The sequence below is a fragment of the Trichechus manatus genome, unplaced genomic scaffold (assembly GCF_000243295.1).
Source record: "Trichechus manatus latirostris isolate Lorelei unplaced genomic scaffold, TriManLat1.0 scaffold00012, whole genome shotgun sequence".
Taxonomy (NCBI): Eukaryota; Metazoa; Chordata; class Mammalia; order Sirenia; family Trichechidae; genus Trichechus; species Trichechus manatus.
Genome location: NW_004443948.1, coordinates 19,642,510 through 19,666,822, shown reverse-complemented (window position 1 = coordinate 19,666,822; position 24,313 = coordinate 19,642,510). Strand labels below are relative to the sequence as shown.

Sequence of the window (24,313 nt, the reverse complement as noted above, 5' to 3'; positions counted from 1 at the left end):
CATTCCAGTATATCCACACTCCCTCACAATCTTTAAGGGAAATACAATGGATTCACTTTCTTCTACTAAAACAATATTTAACACATTTGGCAGGCAGAAGTAATTCTTATAGTCCTTTTTTTTTTCTTTCTTTCTTTTTAAAGGATAAATCACTTTCACAAAACTACGACTCAAACTTTTTCAAAGCTCAACTTGATCTTCTGGAACTACACAAAGATATGTTGGCCATACAATAGCAACTGTACATCCTCCCAAGTCTGAAATACAGAACTGATGGAGGAGACTTACTCTCTTAAAATGTATTTGATCATTCTGAGTCTATGAGGAAACTATCCTGCAGGAACTGCGTTCAAGAGCGTAAGGATTATATAATGTTTCTTACACATAAAATATGCAACATTTAAAAAAAATGAACGAGGGAAATTTTAAAATTTGGAACCAATAATTAGGGAATTCCAATCTGTAACTACCAAGTAATAAATGAGTTATAATTTTTTCTTATTAGAAAAATATCACCTAATGTGGAGAGCTAGTGTTTAGCTAGGAACAGCCGTTCTTCTTTAAACAGCCTAGGTCCATGAGTTCAGTGAATAGAAGATGCTACAAAATCCTAGTCTTTGATCTGGCTAGTCACCGCCATGAACACGGCCATCAGCCTGGAAGCCTTGGATCACTCACCAACAAAATCCATCCCTACTATTGCACCACTGGTGTCACCTCTGTGTGCTGCTGACATTCGTTCATTTCTAATGAACCTGATAGATGCTCCTTGACTTTAGCATATAAAAGAGCGTACTATATCCCTGGCCCTGCAGCAGTCTATCAGGGTTAAATATTGAAGAAATCATTTTATAGACAAGGCTTATGAATGATTACATGACTCAGAAGAAAAACTAGTAACTTCTAAAACATGTTGATGTTTTCCATGTTATTAAAAATATTCTAAACACATTTAGAGTTTTAACAGAAGCTATAAATTCAAGAACAAACATATATGTATGTAAGTATTTTTGCCATGAACATTTCTTTACCAATTTGGTGGAGACTAATGGACTGTAAATTAAGTGAGAAAGCATCCAGAAATGAATGGTAGAAGTTAGAAAGTACCACTTTCAGATGATTCAAGTATCAACTTGGTGTGCATGTAAGTTCACCAATTTCTTCAGCTACGGTTTCAAATTCAAAGTGCTACATCTTACTTAGGTATTAATATTTAGAAACTTATAAAATCAACCTCTTACAGAAAATCCATCTTTTTTGGACAGTGTATTTACCTTTAGTAACTTTAATGCCTTACTATTTCAATATAACCAAACAAAAGTTTTTGAAGTAAACATCTTATGGTTTCTGATTAACTTCTTTTTGGTACCTTTTGAGGATGGTAACAAAATTTAGAAGAGAATAGGTGTTCATTATTTCAAGAGAAGAAGCATGGAGAGCACAGGTGAAGGTACTGAGGCTCTATACTATGGACCCGTCCTTGCTCTGGGCTGGGATCATCACAGGCACCGCTCCCATTCTACTGAGATTAGGGGCAGCTACCTTAGTGGGCGGGAGAGTCGGGCTCTGAGGAGCATGTTCAAAGTCTTCACTTGGTACTTGGTTATACTGAGTCTTGGAATAGCCTTCCATGTTGGAAGGAGACATGGATCCCAGGGATGAATGATTGCTGCCTATGTAGCTCCTGGCAGTGGATGTTCGGCTCTTTGGAGGGGGCACGTCTTCCCTGGAAAGCAAAGTCCCCAATACGAGTTAAAAGAACAAGTTTTTAAAAACCTACAGTTATGTAAGCTATGAATCATGGGTAGGAGTGGAGGAAGATCCTCTAGTATATTACTAGTATATACTAAGTATATAAAAAGTATGTGTGTATAATACACAAAAAAACCAGACCAGTGGCAATGTTGTGAACTTCGTATCTATTCTCAATTTAACATTTTAATTAAGGTGTATAGCTTCACAGAAAATGAAACTACGGTTTTTGCACAAATTTATATGGTTCTATGTTGTCTTACATGGAACAAAGCTCAATATTTTCAGATTCTAGTACCACTGATCAAAATAAACTAGTTATAGTCATGTAATACTTTATAGGTGATAAAGCACTAATACCTGGATATAATTCAACAAAAAGAAAAAAAAAATCCTTTTTGCTATGAAAGTTAGTTATTTAACACTTTAATGGAAATCCTTACAGATTTAGCTTGCAAAAAATTGGGAATTTAGGCATAATTTTTACACCGAACATTTACAAATATATATCTCAGTTAACTCTGGTCATTTTAACAACAGAAGTGCCCAGACACCCCAGACCTACCAAATGTCAATTTCCAGGGTGTTCTTTAGTCATATTATGATTGCTAAAAGTTCTGAAATCCAGTGTGTACTTCTAGTTAAGATATGCTGGTTTAGAACATTTGAGAAAATACACTCACACTACCAATGGTTTTATGAACTACCCATAATGATACATTCAGGCCTTCTTTTAAAACCTCAACATCTGCCCATTTTTTTGAAAACGTCATGCTTGTTATTTTATTGGGAGATGGCAGTCTTAAGACAATCATTCTGCAGTGGTTCATAAAGTGGAGTCCAAGAAAATTGGGACAGCAGGGCACCACGAAGGGTGGTTGATCTACAAATATGAAACTGAAAAAAAAAAGTTTCCAAATGGGCTGAGTAGAGGAGCTGCAGCTTTTAATCAATTCTCATAGGGTATTTTCTTTGGAAGGTTAAGAGAACCAATGCTTTAGAGACATCATATATTTGGTATACATTAGTCAACCCCTTTTTCATTTAATTACCTGATATCATGATGAACTTCCTTTTCATATTTTTCTTCTCTGCGCTTTTTATGGCAGCAAAAGATAATTAGACCAATGAGCACTAGAGCAAGCAAAGTTCCTATAATAGCTCCTGCAATTGTTGCAGCTCTATTTGAAGCTAGAATAAGAGGTTAATAAAAATACAATTAATAGTTAAAAGAAAACTATATCTATTCATATTGAAGGCAGGATACACCTTGATAGGTCATTTCATTGCAACTATTAACTTTAAGAAAAGATAAATTATTTAGCCTTTTACGATCTAGGGGGAAAATTCATTAAAAGAACTTTCCTCTGAAATGTGTAATTTACATAAAGCATAGAAATGATAAAACAAGGCTAAACATTTTTAATACTCAAAACTATCTTGGTTAGCATATAAGAAGGTTCTAAGCTGCTCGTATTTATAATGGTTAAGTATGGTACATGAGAGTTGATTTGACAACTTTTATCTTCTTAATATCACTACAGTAATGAAGATTTTATTAATAAAACAGAGTATTTTCTCCTTTCATAAGTTAGGAAAGCTAATAACCAAGCTACAAAATGCTTAGCACAAATTAGCACACTTGCTGACTGAATCAAAGAGCTCTATACAGATAACAGAAACACCGAGAATGTTATCACGCAGACAGGAAGATACTCACGAGGCACAACGGCCAGGCGCAGCTGGCACTGGTCAGTGCCCACTCTGTTTTGGACTGTACAACTGTATGTCCCAGAATACTCAGTAGAGGCATTTTTTACAGATATAACAGATGAAGTCATTTCTATGGTGAGGAAGGGGGAGAAAAAGAACATTCATTTTTACAGTACAGGCAGCCCCTGGGTTACGAACGTCCAACTTACAGACAACTCATACTTAAGAACTGACTGACATAAAGCCTATTATATTAAAAATTCAAGTTAAATACAAGGTTTCCTAATAATGCGCACACTACTTTGTGACACTCGTGAAAACACTGCGTGGTCTGGAAGTGTTTCTTAAGTGTTTTATATGCATATGGGGCCCTGATGGCACGCTGGTTAAGCGTTAAGGCCGCTAACCAAAAGGTCAGCAGTTCGAATACACCAGCCACTCCTGGAAACCCTATGGGGGGCAGTTCTAAGACAAATATACTAAGACAAACATCTGACTAACTGATGCTAAATAACAACCATATGTACCTGTTTCAACTTACCTACTAATTCGATTTAAAGACAGGCTTAGAAAAGTATCTTGTTCATAACCTGGGGACTGTCTGTACTATTTCAGATCTCAGCTCTGAGATTTTAGTAAAGGTAAACCTTACTAAGTTTATCAGTCCAGTTAAAAGCACAACAGACTAAAACTGGGCTGCACAAACAAACTGTCCAGTAAGCCACATGCATGTCTCCAGAATCAAGCAATCGTGCCTCCAGTTTACTTGTAAGGCAGAAGAAAGCACGATTCCTTTAGCCAGGCAGAGATGCTCAGCTGAAGCAGAGGGGCTGATCCTACACATAAACCCACTCTGTGTCACATCTGATTTATATGAAGTGCCCCATGCCATAAGGGTTCTTGGTGCAACAGAAAGATCTGCAAACACTTACCGTATGGAAGAAACATACAAGAGAAAGTCAGAAGGGATCTTAGATTATCTAGTTTGGCCTCTTGGTTTGAAAAAAGAAACAGAAGCCAAGAGAAATCCTCCTTAAGACCAGGGTGGGGAGGATGGAAGGAGGGTAGACCATGTTCAAGTGTTGCATTCCTTTAAATTGGTAATTGGTTTGAACTACCAGGTCAATTAACACACCATGGGTAAATTATTATATCTCCAACATGAATTATTAACAAGGCAAAACAGTCAAGATCCAGTTCTTGTTATAATTTAGCCACCGTCAAATTTATGATATGAACATTTCCCATCAGTATCAATTAAAAAAAAAAAAACTATCACACAGTTACTAAATATACTAAAAGGTGAAATCATTATAGAAATATTATTTATTAATTCATACTGTATGACACTGAGATGTCATTAGAGAACACTGAATCAATTTCCACAGAACCTTGACTGTTCTGTGTAGAAAAGGGAAGGCATTCAGTAATTAAAAACACACACACACACACACACACACACACACAAACCCCACTGGGTTTAAGTTCAAACCAACAGCATATCTTACAAATCGTATAATCAGCAGTACCTGCTAACCATGCAGTAGGCATCTTCTGAGAGTCAGACAATTTTTGCCATTCATATCGTAATGGAAGTGAACCTTCTTGTGGCTCACATTTTAGTTTAAAGTCATTTCCGATTTCTTCTGATCCATCTACGTAACATTTTGTACCCGAAGGCTTAACTGGGAAAAGAAAAAAAACAAAACTTTATTATACAAGAGAATGGAGTTCATTTTCATAATGAATATTTAAACACACAGCATGCCGCACAGACACCGACTCACTGATTCTGCATTCAGAATTAACAAAAAGACTGAAAAGCCACAATAGGTTCTTAACACCAGTCTACTCAGCTTTAACCAACAAAAAACAGGCAAGGAGCTCAGGCAAGCAGCAATTGCATCAGGAGGTCTGGCGATGTAACAGGCGCGGCTCTGTGCCCCTCCATCCCACAGGGCACACTTCAAAAAAGCAAGGATGATGTGGGCTGGACCAGTTAAGACTCAAGGAGGCTTTCCTCTCCATTCCTTACCTATTCTTTGACTCCGCGCTTGATATGTAGCCCTCTGGGAGTATGTGCCAAGTCACATCCCTCTGGGTGCTGCTACCCGTCAATCAGAGGGTTTACAACACATAATTCTAGTAACAGGGACAATCTGCTTAGTGCAACAAGGATCAATTAACATTCCACAATTACATTAACTCTATACCTTCCAGAAAGCAATGTTATAAAAAGGTGAATTTGAGGTTATGTTTCAGGTCTTCCTGGGTAAAAAAGTTTAAAGCAGCTGCTAACCCTACTCCCTGCAATTCACCCAATCTCAACCCTGGATTAACACCCTGTCATCTCACACTCTTCTCAACTTCATTAAGGCACAATATACATACAATAAAATTAGTTATCTTAATCTGTGGGATGATCATTTTTGACAAGCACTACCCCAATCACCTTTCAAGAAAGTTTCCTCATGCCTGTTGCAGTCCATCTCCCTCCCCAACTCCAGCCAGTCAGCCATGGATTAGATTTCTATTCCTGTAGATTAGTTCTGCTTCTTCTAGACTCGATGACACAAGTCTGCTTATCCACCTACTGATGAACGCTGTTTCTAGTTTCTGGGCTACTCTTAAAGCCTGATCAGCCAAACCCACCATGAGTAAGCTTGTAATCTGTAAAAATCCGAATGACGACTCAGGAAGGCACTCTAGAGGAAGCATGGGATGCCACTGAACAAGAGAGGAGGGATTCTGAAGGATTCTGAAGAGAGTCTAAGGAAAGTGGGGATCAGTTCTGAATCAGATGCTGTTTCTGGGGTGGGATCGGCAGAAGTGGGCATTAAATAGGGACTGGGTTCTATAAGGAGGTGAGGGCAGTTTAGCAATTGAGTATGCCCAGTAAAGGATGAGTAGAGCTAAATGGGTCTTGGGATGACATTGGGAAGACAGGAGTGATCTGTATTTTACAACTGCTCTACAACTTCAGGAGCCCTGGTGGCACAGCGGTTAAGAGCTCTGCTGCTAACCAAAAGGTCAGCGGTTCTAATCCACCATCTGCTCCTTAGAAACCCTATGGGGCAGTTGTACTCTGTGCTATAGGGTCACTATGAGTCAGAATCAACTCGACAGCAATGGGTTCGGTTTTGGTTTTTTTCTACAACCTTGGAAGAAACTGTGTTTCTTATAAACTCTGCAGCTGGCTTTATCTGCCTCTGTCTTCCAAGTGTTATAAATATCAGGACTGCTTTTCCTTTTTTAATTTGAGCTGATTTTCACCTTTTCAGTGTTGTATGGGTTTTTATTCTTTCACTATATGAATAAACAAATATGAAGGTGTATTTACAGTTTTGTGCTATTGGGAACAACACTGCTTGGTCATCCATGAACACACAGGCCTATCTTTTCCTCTCTTTTGGTAATTGCTGGGTTATATGGTTACTGTATACACCAAAAGCCTGCTGAACTGTTTTCCAAAGTTAGCCAACAGTATTTGTCCTATCCAGTGGGATATCTTCAGCTAAGTTTGACTGTACTTCTCCCCTTCATCTGCTGCTACTTCTACTTTTTAATAAGGACCAACAATGCAGAGTTTTCTAATCAAATTTGCTTGTGTGTTTTTTTTCAGACTGATCAGTTGCCATGTGGGTTACATCAATTGGACTTTTATACCAATTTCACGAATTATTTCATCCTGTAAGTTTTCACTGAAATAAGCCTAGTTTGCCTCCATTTCTTCAAACTACCAACAAATCCTTTTACATGCTAGCAGTAAAGGAGATATGAAAGCAAGGCTTGTACATCACACATCTATTGGTAATATCGTATTCTAACCCTAAAATTTCCCTTTCCCATATGCCAAGCGCATCCAACATGGCAGTTACTAAAAGCCACTGTTCAGAAACCCCAGGGCCACACTGGGTCTGGGATCGCAACATATCGCAGCCACAACAGAACATTTTATCACCACTGGTTTCCAACTGTCACTCTGGAGTGGCCCACATGCTTTCCATGGGGAAGAGAACATACAACTCTTTTAAATCCCCAACCCCAACGATTCCATCACTAGGAAGAGCGACTCTTAATCCATGGTAGTCTTGTTAGAACGGAAGAGGAAGAAAGATAAAATCACAAAGGAAAAACAAAGCCTTGTCCCCTAAATGTTTCTTTGGCCTGGGCTTTCAGGAGAGCTGGCCATTATCCTCAGAAAACTGAACTCCATGAGCACTAGCAGAGCCAACAGTCTCTCCCAGGTAAGGGTACATGACTGTCCAGTTACACCTGCACCAATTTAGTAATGCTGTGCTCCATACATATATTGTATCATCATCCTTCCATGCTAGTGGCCTAATCAGTCTATAGGAAAAGCACTCTAAACCCCTATACAGGACAGGATGTACTTTTATCATGATGTCATCCTTCCAAGAATGCCATTTCTGCATGGTTCAAAATATCCCAACTCCAGGCAAGATCCATCAATAGATGCTAAATTCGGTAGGCAAAAGTTTGAGGAAAAACAGGATATTTTCAAAGTCTCAAACTATCTCCCCCCAAGATATTTTTTAATTACTGAGGGAAAAATACTAACTTTATGGTGGAGAAGCCCAGTCGATAAAACTTAAACCAAGCAATCATGAGTAACAGTAAGATATGTTGAATCCCATACCCCTTGACATAACTGAAGGAGACTAAGGAGACATACATGTAATGTGGAAAACCATGAAATTCAAATTAGGTCTGTATTTCAGTTAATAGCACTGTTGTTCTTGTTAGGTGCTGCTGAGTCAGTTCTGACTCCTAGCAACCCTATGTACAACAGAACAAAACACCAATGCACCAATGTTAATTTCTTGATTTTGATAACTGTACTGTGAAAATGGATGATGAGTATACAGGAACGCGCTGCTATTTTTGCAACTTTTAAATAAATCTAAAAATGTCCTGGCCCATACCAATGGTTTGCAGATGCGTGAGGACCTCCAGTGGTTGTGCTAACTGAGTCACCACACACGCTTTTGTTGCCACTGTGTTCTGGTAGCATGGATGCAGTTTGAGTGCACTATGTATGTCCAGGAAACCATTTTAACTGTGCATGCTCTGCTCTCCAGAACAAGTCAGTCTGTTTATAGCAAAAGGTCTTAATACTAGGGGAACAGAGCTGGTGATATGTGGCCACCATATTAACCCTCAATCAGTTCCTTTTGTTATCATCGCCCCTTTTAACTTTACTGAGCAGTATCCTCGTGCCCTTTGGTGTATCTACAAGAGCAGAGCAGGCTCTGGCCTATGGGGAGGTTTAGCAACACAGCCATACAACTGCTGAGAGACACACTGGGTTCATGGCTATGCAGATCACAGGGGCTCAGTGGTAAACTACCATTACCCTATGGATACCATGGTAACATCTCCCTCAGATCTTCCACAAAAGAATCAAAGTATTCGGCAGAGCAACTAACAGTGAATCCAGTGAAAACTCCAATGAACTACCATTCAGACAGACCACTAGAGAGGGCATTTCATCTTATCTTTCCTCCAGATTATCCAGGCAGGATTCTCAGGCAATGCCAATAGATAAGCTTGAGCTGGATTTTCACTGCCAAGAGAAAACAAAAGTGGCTTTTACCAGGAGTGGCCAGGACTCCTCTGAAAAGATGGAAGAGCAAGCTAGAGAGGTTCTTCCCTGGCTCTGAGGCAGCCTCGAGGGATCAGAGTATTAGTCTCACCCATTATAGTCAGGGGGAAGAGTCCCTGGGCAGTGGAAACGGTTACGTGCTCAGCTACTAACTGAAAGGCTGGTGGTTCGAATCCGCCCAGAGGTACCTGAGAAGAAAGCCCTGGCGATCTACTTCCAAAAGGTCACGGCCATTGAAAACTCTATGGGGCACAACTCTACTATTTTGACACAGATGGAATTCATGCAATGGCAACTGATTTGGTTTTTTATTTCTCAATGGCAGGGGCAGCTAACAACAAATATTTCTGGGCTCCTTTCTCTTCAGCAAGGCCTTCTTCCTCTTTCCTCTTATCGCAATTTAACCCTTTCTCCTCTTATCTCAATTTAACCCCTTCTCTTGTTTCAATTTCACCCTTTCTCCTCTTATCTCAATTTAACCCTTTCTCCTCTTATCTCAATTTAACCCTTTCTCCTCTCTTTGGGTTTAATTCACAGCTTGCCTGGCCATGGTAATCTCCCGTAGATTCAACAAAAGGAGTCAACATTAACAAAGCTTATCGGTTCCAAGGAATCAGACATTGGTTTGTGAGGTTTAATTAGACAGGGCTTTCCACCTGCTGGGCAATCACGGCTGCTGCCATGAGCGCACACGTGGCCGTATTACACGCAATCAGTATGCAAACATGCCTCCTTCTGGGATTATGTGCTGTAATACTTAAAGGCAGAGTTACACTGTCCTCTGCTGCAGTGATCCCTTCAATCAGGACCTGCAAATTTAACCCAGAACCTGGTCCTTTGGGATCCAGCGATATACACACACATACACACAAACTGTGCTTGTCCACAGTTCTTCTGGGAATACATGCCAATCACATTCCTTCCAGTGCAAATGCCCCATGGAACAGAGGTTTCACGATAATTCTTATGACCAGGTATAATCTGCTTGGTACATCATGAACCAGCTGAAATTCCGTATATATCTTAATACTTCTTGGAGAACAGTGTTGAAAGAAGGGGCATTCAAGATCATAGTCCCAGGTATCCCTGGGTCTGGGATGAGTTCAGACCAGCTGTTAAACTTTTACCTGTTTTATGCACTTACTGCATTCCAGTAGCAGTCAAGAAATCAAACTACACATTGCATTGGGCAAATCTGCTGCAAAAGACCTCTTTAAAGTGTTAATAAAAAGCAAAGATGTCACTGTGAGGACTAAGGAGTGCCTGTCAATCACCTCTTATGCATGCAATGATTATGAGACGGGTGCAGGACCAGGCAGTATTTCACTCCGTTGTACATGGGGTCATTGTGATTCAGAAACGACTCGATAGTGCCTAACAACATCATCATCATCAAGAGGGACCAATCCCTGGAGAAGGACATCATGCTTGGTAGAGGGTCAGCAAAAAAGAGGAAGACCCTCAATGAGACAGACGGACACAACAGCTGTAACAATGGGCTCAAGCATAACAACAATTGTGAGGATGATGCAGGACTGGGCAGTGTTTCATTCTGTTATACACAGGATCACTATGAGTTGGAAGCAACTCCATGGCACCTAACAATAACATACACTTATGAAAAGAAAGGTTACTCCACGTTTACTCACTGTAGACACAGCAAGCCAGGCTTACCAGTGTCATCATATTCCTTTTCCTGGTTCCTTGTCCAGGTTCACTTACTTTCATACCATAGGAAACATTCTGATTCAGTGCCATGTAGGATGGGGTACCTTGTCCTCCTTTTGTGCCTACCCATTGATGCTGCCAGTAATCAGAAAACTGCCTCACCAACCAAGGAAGCCCCAGAAGTTGTCAAAGGGGAGCACAAAAATCAGCAATGCTCCTAGTCTGCATCTTCTCTGATATTCACTCTTTATAAAACAATGATATTCTAAATGACTCTGGAACCCAACACATTTAACTACTTTTCTACTCCACTCCTAATCAGTTACCTACAACAAAAGGAATGAGGTAACAGCTGATGTGGGGAGACCTGCCTTGATTAGTTATTTCCAGGATATGCTAGGCAATTCTAGCAATTAGCATTTCCTATATAAAGTAGGTCCCTGAGTCCCTTCCAAAAACAGGAGACTTTAGGTCAAGAACAGGGATATTTACTGTCATAGAATAGACAGCTGGACAGTTATGTTTTTCTACATGGTAGCCCTTGTATATTTTGTGTAAAGTCTACCAAGATAAGGTTTTAGAAGTATATTTATGAATTATAACATTTGAGAGTGTCTCAGATTGAAGAAGTTAAGACTGCCTGTGCAGATTACCACGGAAATTAGAGAAGGATAAGGAACGTTCCAATCTTTGACAGTTTACAAAGCAGTTTATACTCATCTCCTTCTTAACTATCATATACAGAGCTACAAGACACCCTGGTGATCATCTATCTAATCCTCTCATTTTAAGGATAAAAAACAGTGATGTTCAGGGAGGTTATATGATTTTCTCTGATGTCCAATGGCCATACTCCAGTTCAATATGCCTTCTACCATTTCCATCTCCTGAATACTCCAATTATTCACAATAGAAACCTCATTTATTTGGGGGTAATGAGGGTAAAAGCTTAAAGCACACAACAATTTTGAACTGAACGAGATCTCACGGGGAAATTTAACAAATACTAAATCTTATTTTTCAAAGAGATAGGCTGAGGCCCAGGGAAATGAAGATGTTCCAGCTAATTCTGAGGACAAAACAAAGTAAAAAACTTGTATCTCCTACTCTAAGATTCTTCCCCCATATCATAATACTCTTCCACTTACTTTCAAACTCTTACGAATTTGACAAAGAAGTTGGTCACTCTTACGTTTTATATCCAAAAAAGTATGTTATTTTTCTGTTTTATACTGTTTGAGGACATTAGAGGTACTTTAAATGTTTAAAATTACTACTCTGATAAACAAAGCTTGTCTTACAGAAATGCTGCTACTATAATACCGTTAATACTCATTCCATTAATAAGTAATATTAATACAAATAACTTACCAAGAACTGTCAGCTGAATCTTCTTATTTCCAACACCAGGAGCTTTTTTCACTTTGCACTGATATGTGCCAATATCTGATAACTGCAAATTTGTTACATTTATTGATGCATCACCAGATTTGAGATCATTACTTGTAAAATGTACTCGTCCTTTCAGATCTGGATAGTAGTCATCATAAATTTTGTCTCCAGAATATAAAATAATCTAAAAGAAAACCAAAATAAGAGAAAGCTTACCAACCAACCAACCAAATAAAAAAATCTGTCTCATTAAAGGAATGTCAAATACATCACACTATTGTGGGATAAAGAAAAAAACAGAATAAGAAAACACATTTCTGAAAAACCTACAATTATCCCTTACAGAATGAAAAAATAGAAAGGGATCAATGTGATCCTTCAGTCTGGTCTAACACTCCCATTTTAATTGGGAAACCAAGACCCAACATGATTAAATAATACAGCCCTATATAAGACAGTTATTGAGTAACACAGGTCTGGTAATTTCTATACACTCTGTTTTCCTGGAGTCCCTGGGTGGTGGTAACAGTTAAGGCACTTGGCTGCTAACCAAAAGGTTGCAGGTTCCAGTCTACCTAAAGTTGTCTCAGAAGAAAGGCCTAGTGATCTACTTCCAAAAAATCAGTCATTGAAAATCTTATGGAGCACAGTTCTACTCTGACACACATGGGGTTGCCATGAGTCGGAATTCACTTGAGGGCAACTGGTTTTCTAATTTCCAACTGCCTTACAGGCTGTAGTATGCAAATTAAGCCTATAACATCAAGTATAACCCTATCCCCAAAGTCTTCTGGTAATTTACCTGTGGAATCAAAGAAAAAAAAAAGACACCACCGTTTTTGTCTTCGTACTAAACTGGAGCAGCTGAGGGTTCTAAACTGTAATAGATAAAAATCATAAACAAGCTAACAAATGAAAAAACCTCTTAAGATATGTATTCTCAGATTAACACGATCTTCCAAAGACTCTTCTGTAACTAACAACAAAGATTCCACTGAGTTTTCTAGGCCACTATTATGGGCTTTGATGGAAATATGTGAAGGCTAGAATTAGAGGGGAAATAAAATGTGTGTTAAAATTGACTTGGATGGAAATGGAACAAGAACGAAAATAATGAAAATGTTCATGCATTGTGATGAATGTAACCAGTGTCACTCAATAACTTGTGCAGTAATTGTTGAATGGGAACCTAAAATGCTGTGTCTAAACCCTCACTGAAAACACAATAAATTATTTAAAAAAAAAAAACTGACCTGGAAGAAAATTGTAATAGTCATCTCTAACCATCAATAAAATTAATTTAGCACATTTTATAATTCTGCACATTTGCTAATGAAATCTTTTATTCTGGTTGCTATGAGACCCAAAGGCCAAAGAAGAGTGGTACCAAACTCAATCATCAGGAAACATGCCTATATCTTCAAACAACTTTTTATCTGAGATGCTAATTATGGGCAGTAAAATCAGATTAAATGTCACCCAAGAACAGCTTTTCCCAAGGTTTAGTCTATAAATATTTCTTGAAGACAGAAACTTGAGTTCTTTTCTGCATTACCACCTCCCCTACCAGGCTGACCCCCCCCAATCCAGTAAAGATCTCTTATTTATCTATTAAGTGTTTGCAACTAGGATGCACTCAATACCAGTTTGCCAAGGGAATAAAAGAGTAGCTGAAGGACCCACAGCTGATATACTCTGCAAACACAAGCCATTACTTTATTGCTCCACCTTCCTTGCACACGCACTTGTCAACAGCAACACTAAGAACTCTTAGATGAGGTTACTATATCTTGCTCTGTATCTAACTATTGAACTGCTGTTGTGAAAAGCCATTAGGTTTTATCTACTGTATTTTCCATTCCTTGTGTTTGACTCGACGGCAATGGATTTGGTTTTTTGGTTTATGTTTGCTAGGCACACACACAGTAAGCTTTTAAGGAGGACCTGACAAACATGTGTTCACACTGTTGATTATTTTGTAAACCATTATAGTAATTTCCCAAGAAAACAACGTTATGAACAGTAGGTTAAGAAATCAGGAACTACAACTGCCCAAAAGCAAAGACAAGAAGACAGGAAAATGGGACGAATGGACATGGGGAACTCGGGGGACATGGGAAACGGGGACAGTGCTGACACAATGTGAAGGTTGCAAACAATGTTGCAGAACAATTTGTGCGTACATTTTTGAATTAGAGACTAATCTGCACTGTAAACTTTCACCTAAAGCACAATTAAACAAAAGATTAGGAATTAACATTTACCAGGCAATTGTACACGTCTTCATTTATTCCTCTGGACAGTCTTACAAGGATGGGCACTGTCCACGTTGAACATTTAGGATGGGAAAGCTGTGGCTTTCACACAGCAACTTTGGCAAAGCTACACAGTTAAGATGTAAACCACCATCCATCCGACATGGCACAGTGTACTGTGCTAACATTCTTAACTAACATTTCTATTCACTTTTAAGCTTACAAAATGCTGTGCAAACAGGGTTTCACCGAATTCTCTTAACCGGTGAGGTAGGTATATTTGCTCCTATTTCACACATGAGAAAACGGAGACTTGGCAAACAAACATGAGAGACACTACAGGATAGTGCAAAGGATAACAGATACATAGGTGTGGGAGTCAGAGAGCTGGGCTCAAACCCTCAAAGGCATTAGTTGCCAGCTGTGTGATGGAAGGCATAGTCCTTTAAGTTTCTGGATCTCCAAATGGACTCAATGGCAATGGTTTTTTTTTTTTTTTTTTTTTTTTACTTTTATATGAACCATAAGTAAAAATAAAATTCTCCCCCAAATAAATACATATATTACCATATTTCCCTAAGTATTTTCTTTCCCTGTGCGCTACATAATTAACTTTTAAAAATTAACTGTATCAGACGAATATGCAACATTCAAAATCAAATGAAATATTCTGAAACCATTAAAAGGAAAAGTGTGATACAGATAGTTGAAGGTGAGATTATTGGGCAATTTCCCTCCTTTGTGCTATTTTTTTATTTTCCAACTTTTCTACAGTAGACTAATTATTTTGCAATTAGAGAAAAGTTCTATAACAATGCTTTGATACTTAGTTTTTTAAATTTAAAATGAAATTTTTATAGGTTGTTTCTATGCTATAAAGACTTTGTTTTAAGAAATTCATTGTACAGGATTTCTAACTCGAAACAATAAGGCAGTCAGGCTCTGTAATAATACCTAACTTTGTTACTGCGTGTTAGTTTCTAACAGTGACAGAATCTTTGTGTAAAACTTAAAAATTCACTTCTAACTTTTAACAAAGTGCAGATTACTCATGGTCTCCTAACACAGTATGCACATTCCTGCCACACTATTGTGTCTACTCCATATTATCCCGGCCCCTCCACTGTCGGCGTCAAATATATTCCAAATCCAGATTTTCAGAGGCGTAACTCACAAGTTTCTCTTCCTCCTTGAAGTCCAGTGACCTCTTCTTCCTCTGAAATCTCAGGTCACTTATTATCCATCTCACTCCGTTACATATACCTCACACTCCACCAGAGTGAACATCTTCCTCACCCAGACTAAAAATCCGAAAAGTCTGGGGCTTTCTTCCCAGGTCCCCATGCCCACCCAGGCAATCAGCACAACAATGCACACATAACACAAGCTCCACAAACATCTGCTGAGTGAGCAAGCCCTTATCCAACTTACCACTTGATCCACCTTCTGATTATCAGCTGGTGACAGCAGCCACTCGATGTCCAGTGGTCCCTGGTCTTCTGGACTAAGGGTGAATTTGCATGGCAAATAGGCAGTTTCCCCCTTGGCTTTTTCAATCATCTGGTCAGCAGTAGTTATAGTTAAACTTCTGGTGAAATCTAGAGACAGAAACATGTACATGGACTAAATAAGTATCTGCTATTACCCTGGTGGAGTTCCTGGATGGTGCAAATAGCAGTTCGAATCCATCCACAGGCACCTCGGGCGGCAGGCCTGGTGATCTGCTTCTGCAAGGTCACGGCATTGAAAACTCTAGGGAGCAACAACAGTAACAACCAAAAAAGATGTGTGTGGTTACCTAGGTAGATACGTATGCATATATGTGTATAAGAAGGCATATGTGAATAAATGCATGTGCATGTATAGATGTATCTGTAGACGTAAGTATACACATGTTTGTGTGTGCTGCATATATATCCATATATATAACAAAGCACACGGGGGCACAGTTACAGAGGCTTCCTAGACATATCCAAACAACTTGCAGGATTGGTTTATTGGGTTAAAAGACACAGGACCATAGTCTTGGGGGACAACTTAGTCAACTGGCATAACGTAGTTCATAAAGATAATGTTCTATATCCTAGTTTGGTGAGTAGTATCTGGGGTTTTAAAAGCTTGCAGGAGGCCATCTAGGATACAAGTATTGGTCTCTACTCATATGGAGCAAGAGAGAATGAAGGAAATCAAAGGCTCAAAGAAGAAACTGGTCCACAGGACTAATAACCCACACGAACCACAGCCTCTTCTAATCTGAGACCAGGAGAACTAGATGGTACTCAGACCTCATACCATGCACAAAAACAAATTTCAAAATGGATCAAAGACCTAAATATAAACCCTAAAATGATAAAGATCATGGAAGAAAAAATAAGGACAATGCTAGGGGCCCTAATAAATGGCATAAATTCAATACAAACCATAACTAACAGTACACAAACACCAGAAGATAAACTAGATAACCAGGAGCGCCTAAAAGTTTAACACTTATGCTCATCAAAAGGCTTCACCAAAGAGTAAAAAGAGACGCTACAGATTAGGAAAAAATATTTGGCTATGACATATCCAACAAGGGTCTAACTGCTATAATTGATAAGATAATGGGCAAAGGATACGAACAGACACTTCACCAAAGAAGACATCCAGGCGGCTAACAGACACATGAGGAAATGTTCACGATCATCAGCTACTAGAGAAATGCAAATCAAAACTACACTGAGATACCATCTCACCTCGACATTACTGGCACTAAAACGAAAAACAGAAAATAAATGTTGGAGAGGCTGTGGGGAGACTGGAACTCTTATGCACTGCTGGTGAGAACGTAAAACGGTACAACTAATATGCAAAACGATATGGCGCTTCCTTAAAAAGCTAGAAACAGAAATACCGTATGATTCAGCCAATCCCCCTCCTAGGAATATATCCTAGAGAAATAAGCCGTCACATGAATAGACATATGCACACCTATGTTCACTGCATTATTCATAACAGCAAAAAGATGGAAACAACCTAAATGTCCATCAACAGATAAATGGATAAACAAATTATGGTACGTATACACAATGAAATACTATGCAATGATAAAGAACAATGATGAATCTGAAACATCTCACAACATGGATGAATCTGGAGGGCATTATGCTGAGTGAAGTAAGTCAATCACAAAAGGACAAATACTGTATGAGACCACTATTACAAAAACGCAAGAAAAAGTTTACACACAGAAAGAAATGATCTTTGATGGTTATGAGGGAGGGGATGGTTCGGGAGGAGAAATCACTAACTAGAAAGTGGATAAATCTTAACTTTGGTGAAGGGAAAGACAGTTCACAATATAGGGGATGTCAGCACAACTTGACCAAGGCAAAGTCATAAAAGCTTCATAGACACACACAATCATCCAGAGAGACTGAGTTACAGGGGTGAGGGACAGGGACCATGGTTGCAGGGGTCACCTAGTCAACTGGCATAACATAGTTCATAAAGAAAATGTTCTACATTCAACTTTGGTGAATAGCATCTGGGGTCTTAAAAGCTTATGAGTGGCCATCTAAGGTACATCTACTGGTCCCATCCTGTCCAGAGCCAAGGAGAATGAAGAAAACCAAAGACACAAGAGAAAATATTAGTACAAAGGACTAATGAACCACAAGTCCCACAGCCTCCACCAGCCTGAGCTCAGATGAACTAAATGGTGCCCAGCTACCACCACCAATTGCTCTGACAGGGATTACAACAGATGGTCCTGCACAGAGAGGGAGAAAAATGTATAATAAAATTCAAATTCACAAAAAAAAGACCTGACTTACTGGTCTGACAGAGACTGGAGCAAATCCCGAGACTACAGCCTGACAGACACCCTTTTAACTCAGAACTGAAGCCACTCCCAAAGTTCACCCTTCAGCCAAAGATAAGACAGGCCTATAAAACAAACAACAACACACATGAGGAGCGTGCTTCTTAGTTCAATCATGTATACAAGACCAAACAGGCAACACCTGCCCAAAAGCAATGACAAGAAGGCAGGAAGGGACAGGAAAAATGGACGGATAGAAACAAGGAACCCAGGGTGGGGAAGGGGAGAGTGCTGACACATTGCGGGTATTGCACCAATGTCACAAAGAAATCTGTGTATAAACTGTTGAATGAGAAACTAATTTGCTCCGTAAACTTTCATGTAAACCACATTTAAAAAAAAAAACTAGATGTTGCCCTGCTGACACTCTGAACTGTTCTGACCAGGGATATAGTAGAAGGTCCCGGACAGAATGGGAGAAAAAGGTAGAACAAAATTCAAATTCCTAAAAAAGGCCAGACCTACTGGACTGACAGTAGAGGAACCTCAGAGACTATCACCCTAAGATAACCTTTGAACTTGGAACTGAAGCTATTCCTGGAGGTCATCTTTCAGCCAAATCATAGATTGGCTTATAAAATAAACAGGATCACCCGTGTGAGTAATGTGTTCCATTAAACAATCAACTATATGAGACCAAACGGTCAACATTTACCCAAAAGCAAAGATGAGAAGGCAAGGAGAGGAAGGGAAGCTAGATGAATGGGACAAACAGAATGGAAATAATGAGAATGCTGACACATTGTGAAAATTGCGAACAATGTCACAGAACAATTTATATAAAAATTATTAAATGGGAACCTAATTTGCTGTGTAAACTTTCACCTAAAAGACAATAAAATATTATTTAAAAAAAAAAAACCCTATGGAGCAGTTCTGCACCCATGGGGTCGCCATGAGTCTGAATTAACTCAACATCATCAACAATAACAACAATTACCTGGTAGCTCGCTTCCTGCACCACAGCAACTCAGGAGGAAGAGTATAATTTGGGGCCAGAATAACTGAATTCTAACTCAGCAATCCCCAGTTTTTAATTTGTGCCTCTGTAAAACTGGACTCACAATATTCACACCTATCTTTATGGATACAATTTCCTTTAAGAGTACTGTGAATTTTCCAACATTATGTAAGTTTTCACTAGAACTGAACTTAACCAGATGCTCTAAAAGGTCAGTTTTGTCACACTAATTCAAGGCTACATTAATTCACACTTGCCACAGTGCCACCTCCACACCGGGAACTCACTGTTGGTAGAGCACATGCTAATGAATTTTGACGAGTCTTCTGCCAAGGCTTCTTTAAGTCCAAATTTTGATGAAGACAATTCAGAAGGAAGGCACTGTCAACTTCTATTTTTTAATTTACAAAATAGTTAAATCTATTTTCTTTAAGGCATTTCTTACTATCCATCCCTTCTTATTTCCCTTCTGAAAAACAGTCATCAATCACATTTATTATATGCTGTTTAAAAAGACATCTTAAAATTGCATAAGCAATTTTGAAATTTATATTCTATTTAAAAAAAAAACAAAAACTGTTGCTATCAAGTCAACTCCGCTTCATGGTGATCCCATGTACTTCAGAGAACTGTGCTCCACAGGATTTTCAATGGCTGTAACCCTACAGAAGCAAATTGTCAGGCCTTTTTTCGACAGCACCACCGGATGGATGAGAACCTCCAACTTTTCAGTTAGTAGCTGTCATGGATTGAACTGTGTCCTCCAAAAATATGTGTATCAATTTTGCTAGGCCATGATTCTCAGTATTGTGTGACTGTCCACATTTTGTCATCTGATGTGATTTTCCTGTGTTGTAAATCCTATTTCTATGATGTTGATTGATTGGAAACCCTGGTGGCCTAGTGGTTAAGAGCTATGGCTGCTAGCCAAAATGTCTGCAGTTCGAATCCACCAGGTGCTCCTTGGAAACCCTATGGGGCAGTTCTACACTGTCTACAGGGTCGCTATGAGTCAGAATCGACTGGACAGCAACGGTTTGGTTTATGATGTTGATGAGATGGGATTAGTGGCAGTTATGTTAGTGAGGCAGGACTTAATCTACAAGATTCGATTGTGTCTTTAGCCAATCTCTGTTGAGATATAAAAGAGAGAAGCGAACAGAGAGACAGGGGGACCTCATACCACCAAGAAAGAAGCACTGGGAGCATAGTGCGTCCTTTGGACCGAGGGTCCCTGCGCTGAGAAGCTCTTCGACCGGGGAAAACTGATGACAAGTACCTTCCTCCAGAGCCGACAGAGAAAAGAAAGTCTGCCCCTGGAGCTGATGCTCTGAATTTGGACTTGTAGTCTACTGACTGTGAGAATAAACTTCTCTTTAAAAGCCATCCACTTGTAGTATTTCTGTTATAGCAGCACTAAATGACTAACACAGTGGCCAAGAGCAAATTATTGCACTCAAGGACCTACAACTTCTATTCAGCCCACAGAGAAAATTAATCCTGAATGACATATTTGAAAAACAAGTAAGTCAAAATAAGATATCCTGAGCTCCAAACAAAAATCCCTACACACATCCTTCCAGTAGTTTGTTAAAAAGAGGTAGCTTAAACACACTGCAACTCTGCAATAGCTGAAAAAAAGGTTCCTCCTTGCTGCTAAGTTTACTGTCATGATACCAGTATCTCTGACATGCATACAAGGTGGAAAATACACTATGAGCAAAACTGTATCATTTCTTGATCTATAAGAGAAAAACAGAGTTTAATCCAGTCACATCCTGTTTTTCAGGAGAAAAACAATTCTGTTCTTATTAATTTCCCATATAAAAATGGTCTGTTTTTAGGTGAAGGGAAGGACGGCACATATTACAGGGAAAGTCAGCATAAAAGGACTAAACCAAAGATAAGAAGTTTCCTGAATACAATCAAACACTTTGAGGGACAGAGTAGCAGAGGTGGGGTCTGGGGACCATGCTTTCAGGGGACATCTAGGTCAACTGCTGTAACAAAGTTTATTAAGAAAATGTTCTGCATCCTACTTCAGTGAGTGGCATCTGGGGTCTTAAAAGCTAGCAAGCAGCTATCTAAGATGCATCAATTGGTCTCAACCACCTGGAGTAAAGGAGAATGAAGAACACCAAAGACACAAGGAAACTATTAGCCCAAGAGACAGAAAGGGCCAGAGACCAGAGACTTCATCAGCCTGAGACCAGAAGAACTGGATGGTGCCCGGCTACCAATGACCACCCTGACAGGGAACACAACAGAGAGTTCCTGATGGAGTTGGGGAAGGGTGGGGTGCAGAACTCAAACTCTAGTGAAAAGACCAGACTTAACGTTCTGACTGAGACTGGAGGAACCCCAGAAAGCAAGGCCCCTGGACTCTCTGACAACCCAGAACTAAAACAATTCCTGAGGCCAACTCTTCAGACAAAGATTGGACTGGACTGTGGGACATAAAATGATACTTGTGAGGAGTGTGCTTCTTAGCTCAAGTAGGTACATGAGACTAAATAGGCAGCGTCTGTCCAGAGGTGAGATGAGAAAGCAGAGACAGTCAGGAGATGGTTGAATGGACACGGGAAATCAGGGGTGGAAAGGAGGAGTGTGCTGTCACAGTACAGGGAGAGCAACAAGGGTCACAGAACAATGTATGTATAAAATTTTGTATGAGAGAATAACTTGAATTGTAAACTTTCACTTAAACTACAACAATAAAAAAGACAAAAATAGGTCTGTTCACGACTTCTGTCTTAAAACAAGATCAAGTATGAACAAGCTAACATCTGGATTTAAAATGCAAATTTAATCTGCAAATGAACAGTCACACAAAACCTAATTTGTTTTTCTGCTTACATGTCAAAGTTTGCATAGCCCTATCTCGTCACATCTGCGTTTTCCCTGTGATAACCTAATATTTTCTTAAGGATAAACTCAAATACCTAATGCATGATGACCCATAAGCTGCAAATGAAAGCACTGCTCTCCATTAAAAAGTTCTACCATTTGGACCTGACACTGACATTCAGGGCTGAGGAGTGACCTAGAAGGGCCCTAAACACTAAGATTATGCCCCAAGGACCTGCCTTTCCCTCCTTTCCTCTCCCCTCCTCCCACCATAAATATGAACACATTACAGCAAATTTAAGGATAAATAAATCCAAAATTCTAATTCTCCACAATGACTAGTCCGACACTGTGTTTCAAGTAATAAATTCTGACAAAAGAATTAAATTATTAGCCATTGTATGATCATTTTCACTAGCGCTAAAGTAATCTTAACACACATAAGCTATCAGTAGTAAGAAAATGTTAATAAAGTTGAATAGACTGAGAAAAAAAAAAAAAGCCTGGTTCCATTCAAGACCACTTATAACCACCACCCTAAACTTTTAACCACATTCAAATGCACCACTTAAGTGGAAGATTACAAATGGACACAAACTCTCTGCACCTCTTCCCTTAAATCTGAGGCTGACCTTGCTTTGAGCAACATAGCATAAGTGCTGCCGTGTGAACTTCAAGTCTAGGTCTCAAGAGGCCTTGGCCTTCTCAGACCGCAGACACCACGCGATGCACCTCTTCCCTTAAATCTGAGGCTGACCTTGCTTTGAGCAACACAGCATAAGTGCTGCCATGTGAACTTCAAGTCTCGGTCTCAAGAGGAGTTGGCCTTCTCAGACCGCAGACACCACGTGAGCAGACCACAGAGAAGACAACTGCCCAACGTGTGGCCACCCCAGGATACCGAGCTACAGTCCAGACCAGCTGTCAGAGGCCCCAGGAGTGAGCATAGAACTTTCCATCTCAGCCTAGCATAAACTACCAACCTGCCGAATCATAAATAATATATGACTTTTGTTTTAAGTCTGTAGAATTTGGGTTGATTTGTTATATAGCAAAGATTGATGCTACACCATCCAAATCCATGGATTCAGCCCAAATGGACTACTTTTTTGTAACTGTTAGCTGCTGTCAAGTCAGCCCCCGACTTATGGCGAACTCATTCACAACAGAATAGAAGTCCACTGCTCCTGCAGCAACCCCGTGACTTCTTGCAGACTGGACCGTTGTGATTCACTGGGTTTTCACTGGCTAATTTCCCGAAGCAGATCACCAGGCCTTTCTTCCTAGTCCGTCTTAGACTAGAAGCTCCACTGAGACCTGCTCAGCCTCATAGCAACACGCAAGTCAGACGGTGCGTGTGCATGAGGTGCACTGGCTGGGAACAGAATCTGGGTCTCCCGCATGGAAGGCGAAAATTCTACCACTAAACCACTGTGGCCCTCTTACTATCCCCCAAAAGATCCATACTATTCCTGTCTCCATTTCATGTCCACTACTCTATTAAAAGGGAGCCCAGGACGCGATGGTTAAGCCCAGGACACAATGGTGGGTTCCATGGGAGAAAGAACTGGCAATCTGTTTCTGTAAAGATTACAGCCTAGAAAACCCTATGGGGCAGTTCTACTCTGTCAAATGGGGTCACTAAGAGTCAAATATAGACTCAACGGCACCTAATAACACCACTTTTTAAAATTGTATGGTTTGATATTTATGTGTAAAATCTGAAGTGTCTCTCCCAAATAATTATTTAATCCTCTGAATAAATAACTTCCTGTCATTCTTACCTAATACACTCGGTTGCATTCCTACCTCATCCACTAAGGCATTCCTCTACCTCTCCAGCCTACAATGGTTTTTCTTTCCTTCTTTCTATGGATGTTCATAGGACTTTACTTTCTACTATTTGAATCATCCAGTCAGCATTTAGCATATACTACTTTGATTTTTTTTTTTTTAATTTTATTGTTAAGCTAACTTAGGTGGGCTCCAGAGTTTTATCACATCTCCTAGATGCTGATGAGCTGCTTATGTTTTTCAAGTAATACCTTGTATTTTTAAATGATTTTTTAAAAAATACATATCTTTTACAAGGAAAAGATTAGTCCGAAGGACTAATGGTCCACAGCTACCAAGGCCTCCACCAGACTGAGTCCAGTAGAGCTAGATGGTGCCCAGCTACCACCACTGACTGCTCTGACCAGGATCACAACAGAGGGTTCTGGACAGAGATGGAGAAGGAT

General features: G+C 39.6%; 1 protein-coding gene across 1 annotated transcript in view; it reads right to left on the bottom strand.

The window, feature by feature from the left end:
* Positions 1-1,229: 1,229 nt before the first annotated feature.
* Positions 1,230-24,313, bottom strand: part of CXADR (CXADR Ig-like cell adhesion molecule) — a 55,132-nt gene continuing 32,048 nt past the window's right edge. The window contains exons 2-7 of the mRNA XM_004371347.2: positions 15,838-16,004; positions 12,131-12,335; positions 4,995-5,150; positions 3,473-3,595; positions 2,805-2,943; positions 1,230-1,726 (exon numbers count right to left, since the gene is read on the bottom strand). Coding sequence (XP_004371404.1) covers positions 1,462-1,726; positions 2,805-2,943; positions 3,473-3,595; positions 4,995-5,150; positions 12,131-12,335; positions 15,838-16,004 — 1,055 coding nt within the window. The 3' untranslated portion in view covers positions 1,230-1,461. The remainder of the gene's footprint in view (positions 1,727-2,804; positions 2,944-3,472; positions 3,596-4,994; positions 5,151-12,130; positions 12,336-15,837; positions 16,005-24,313) is intronic.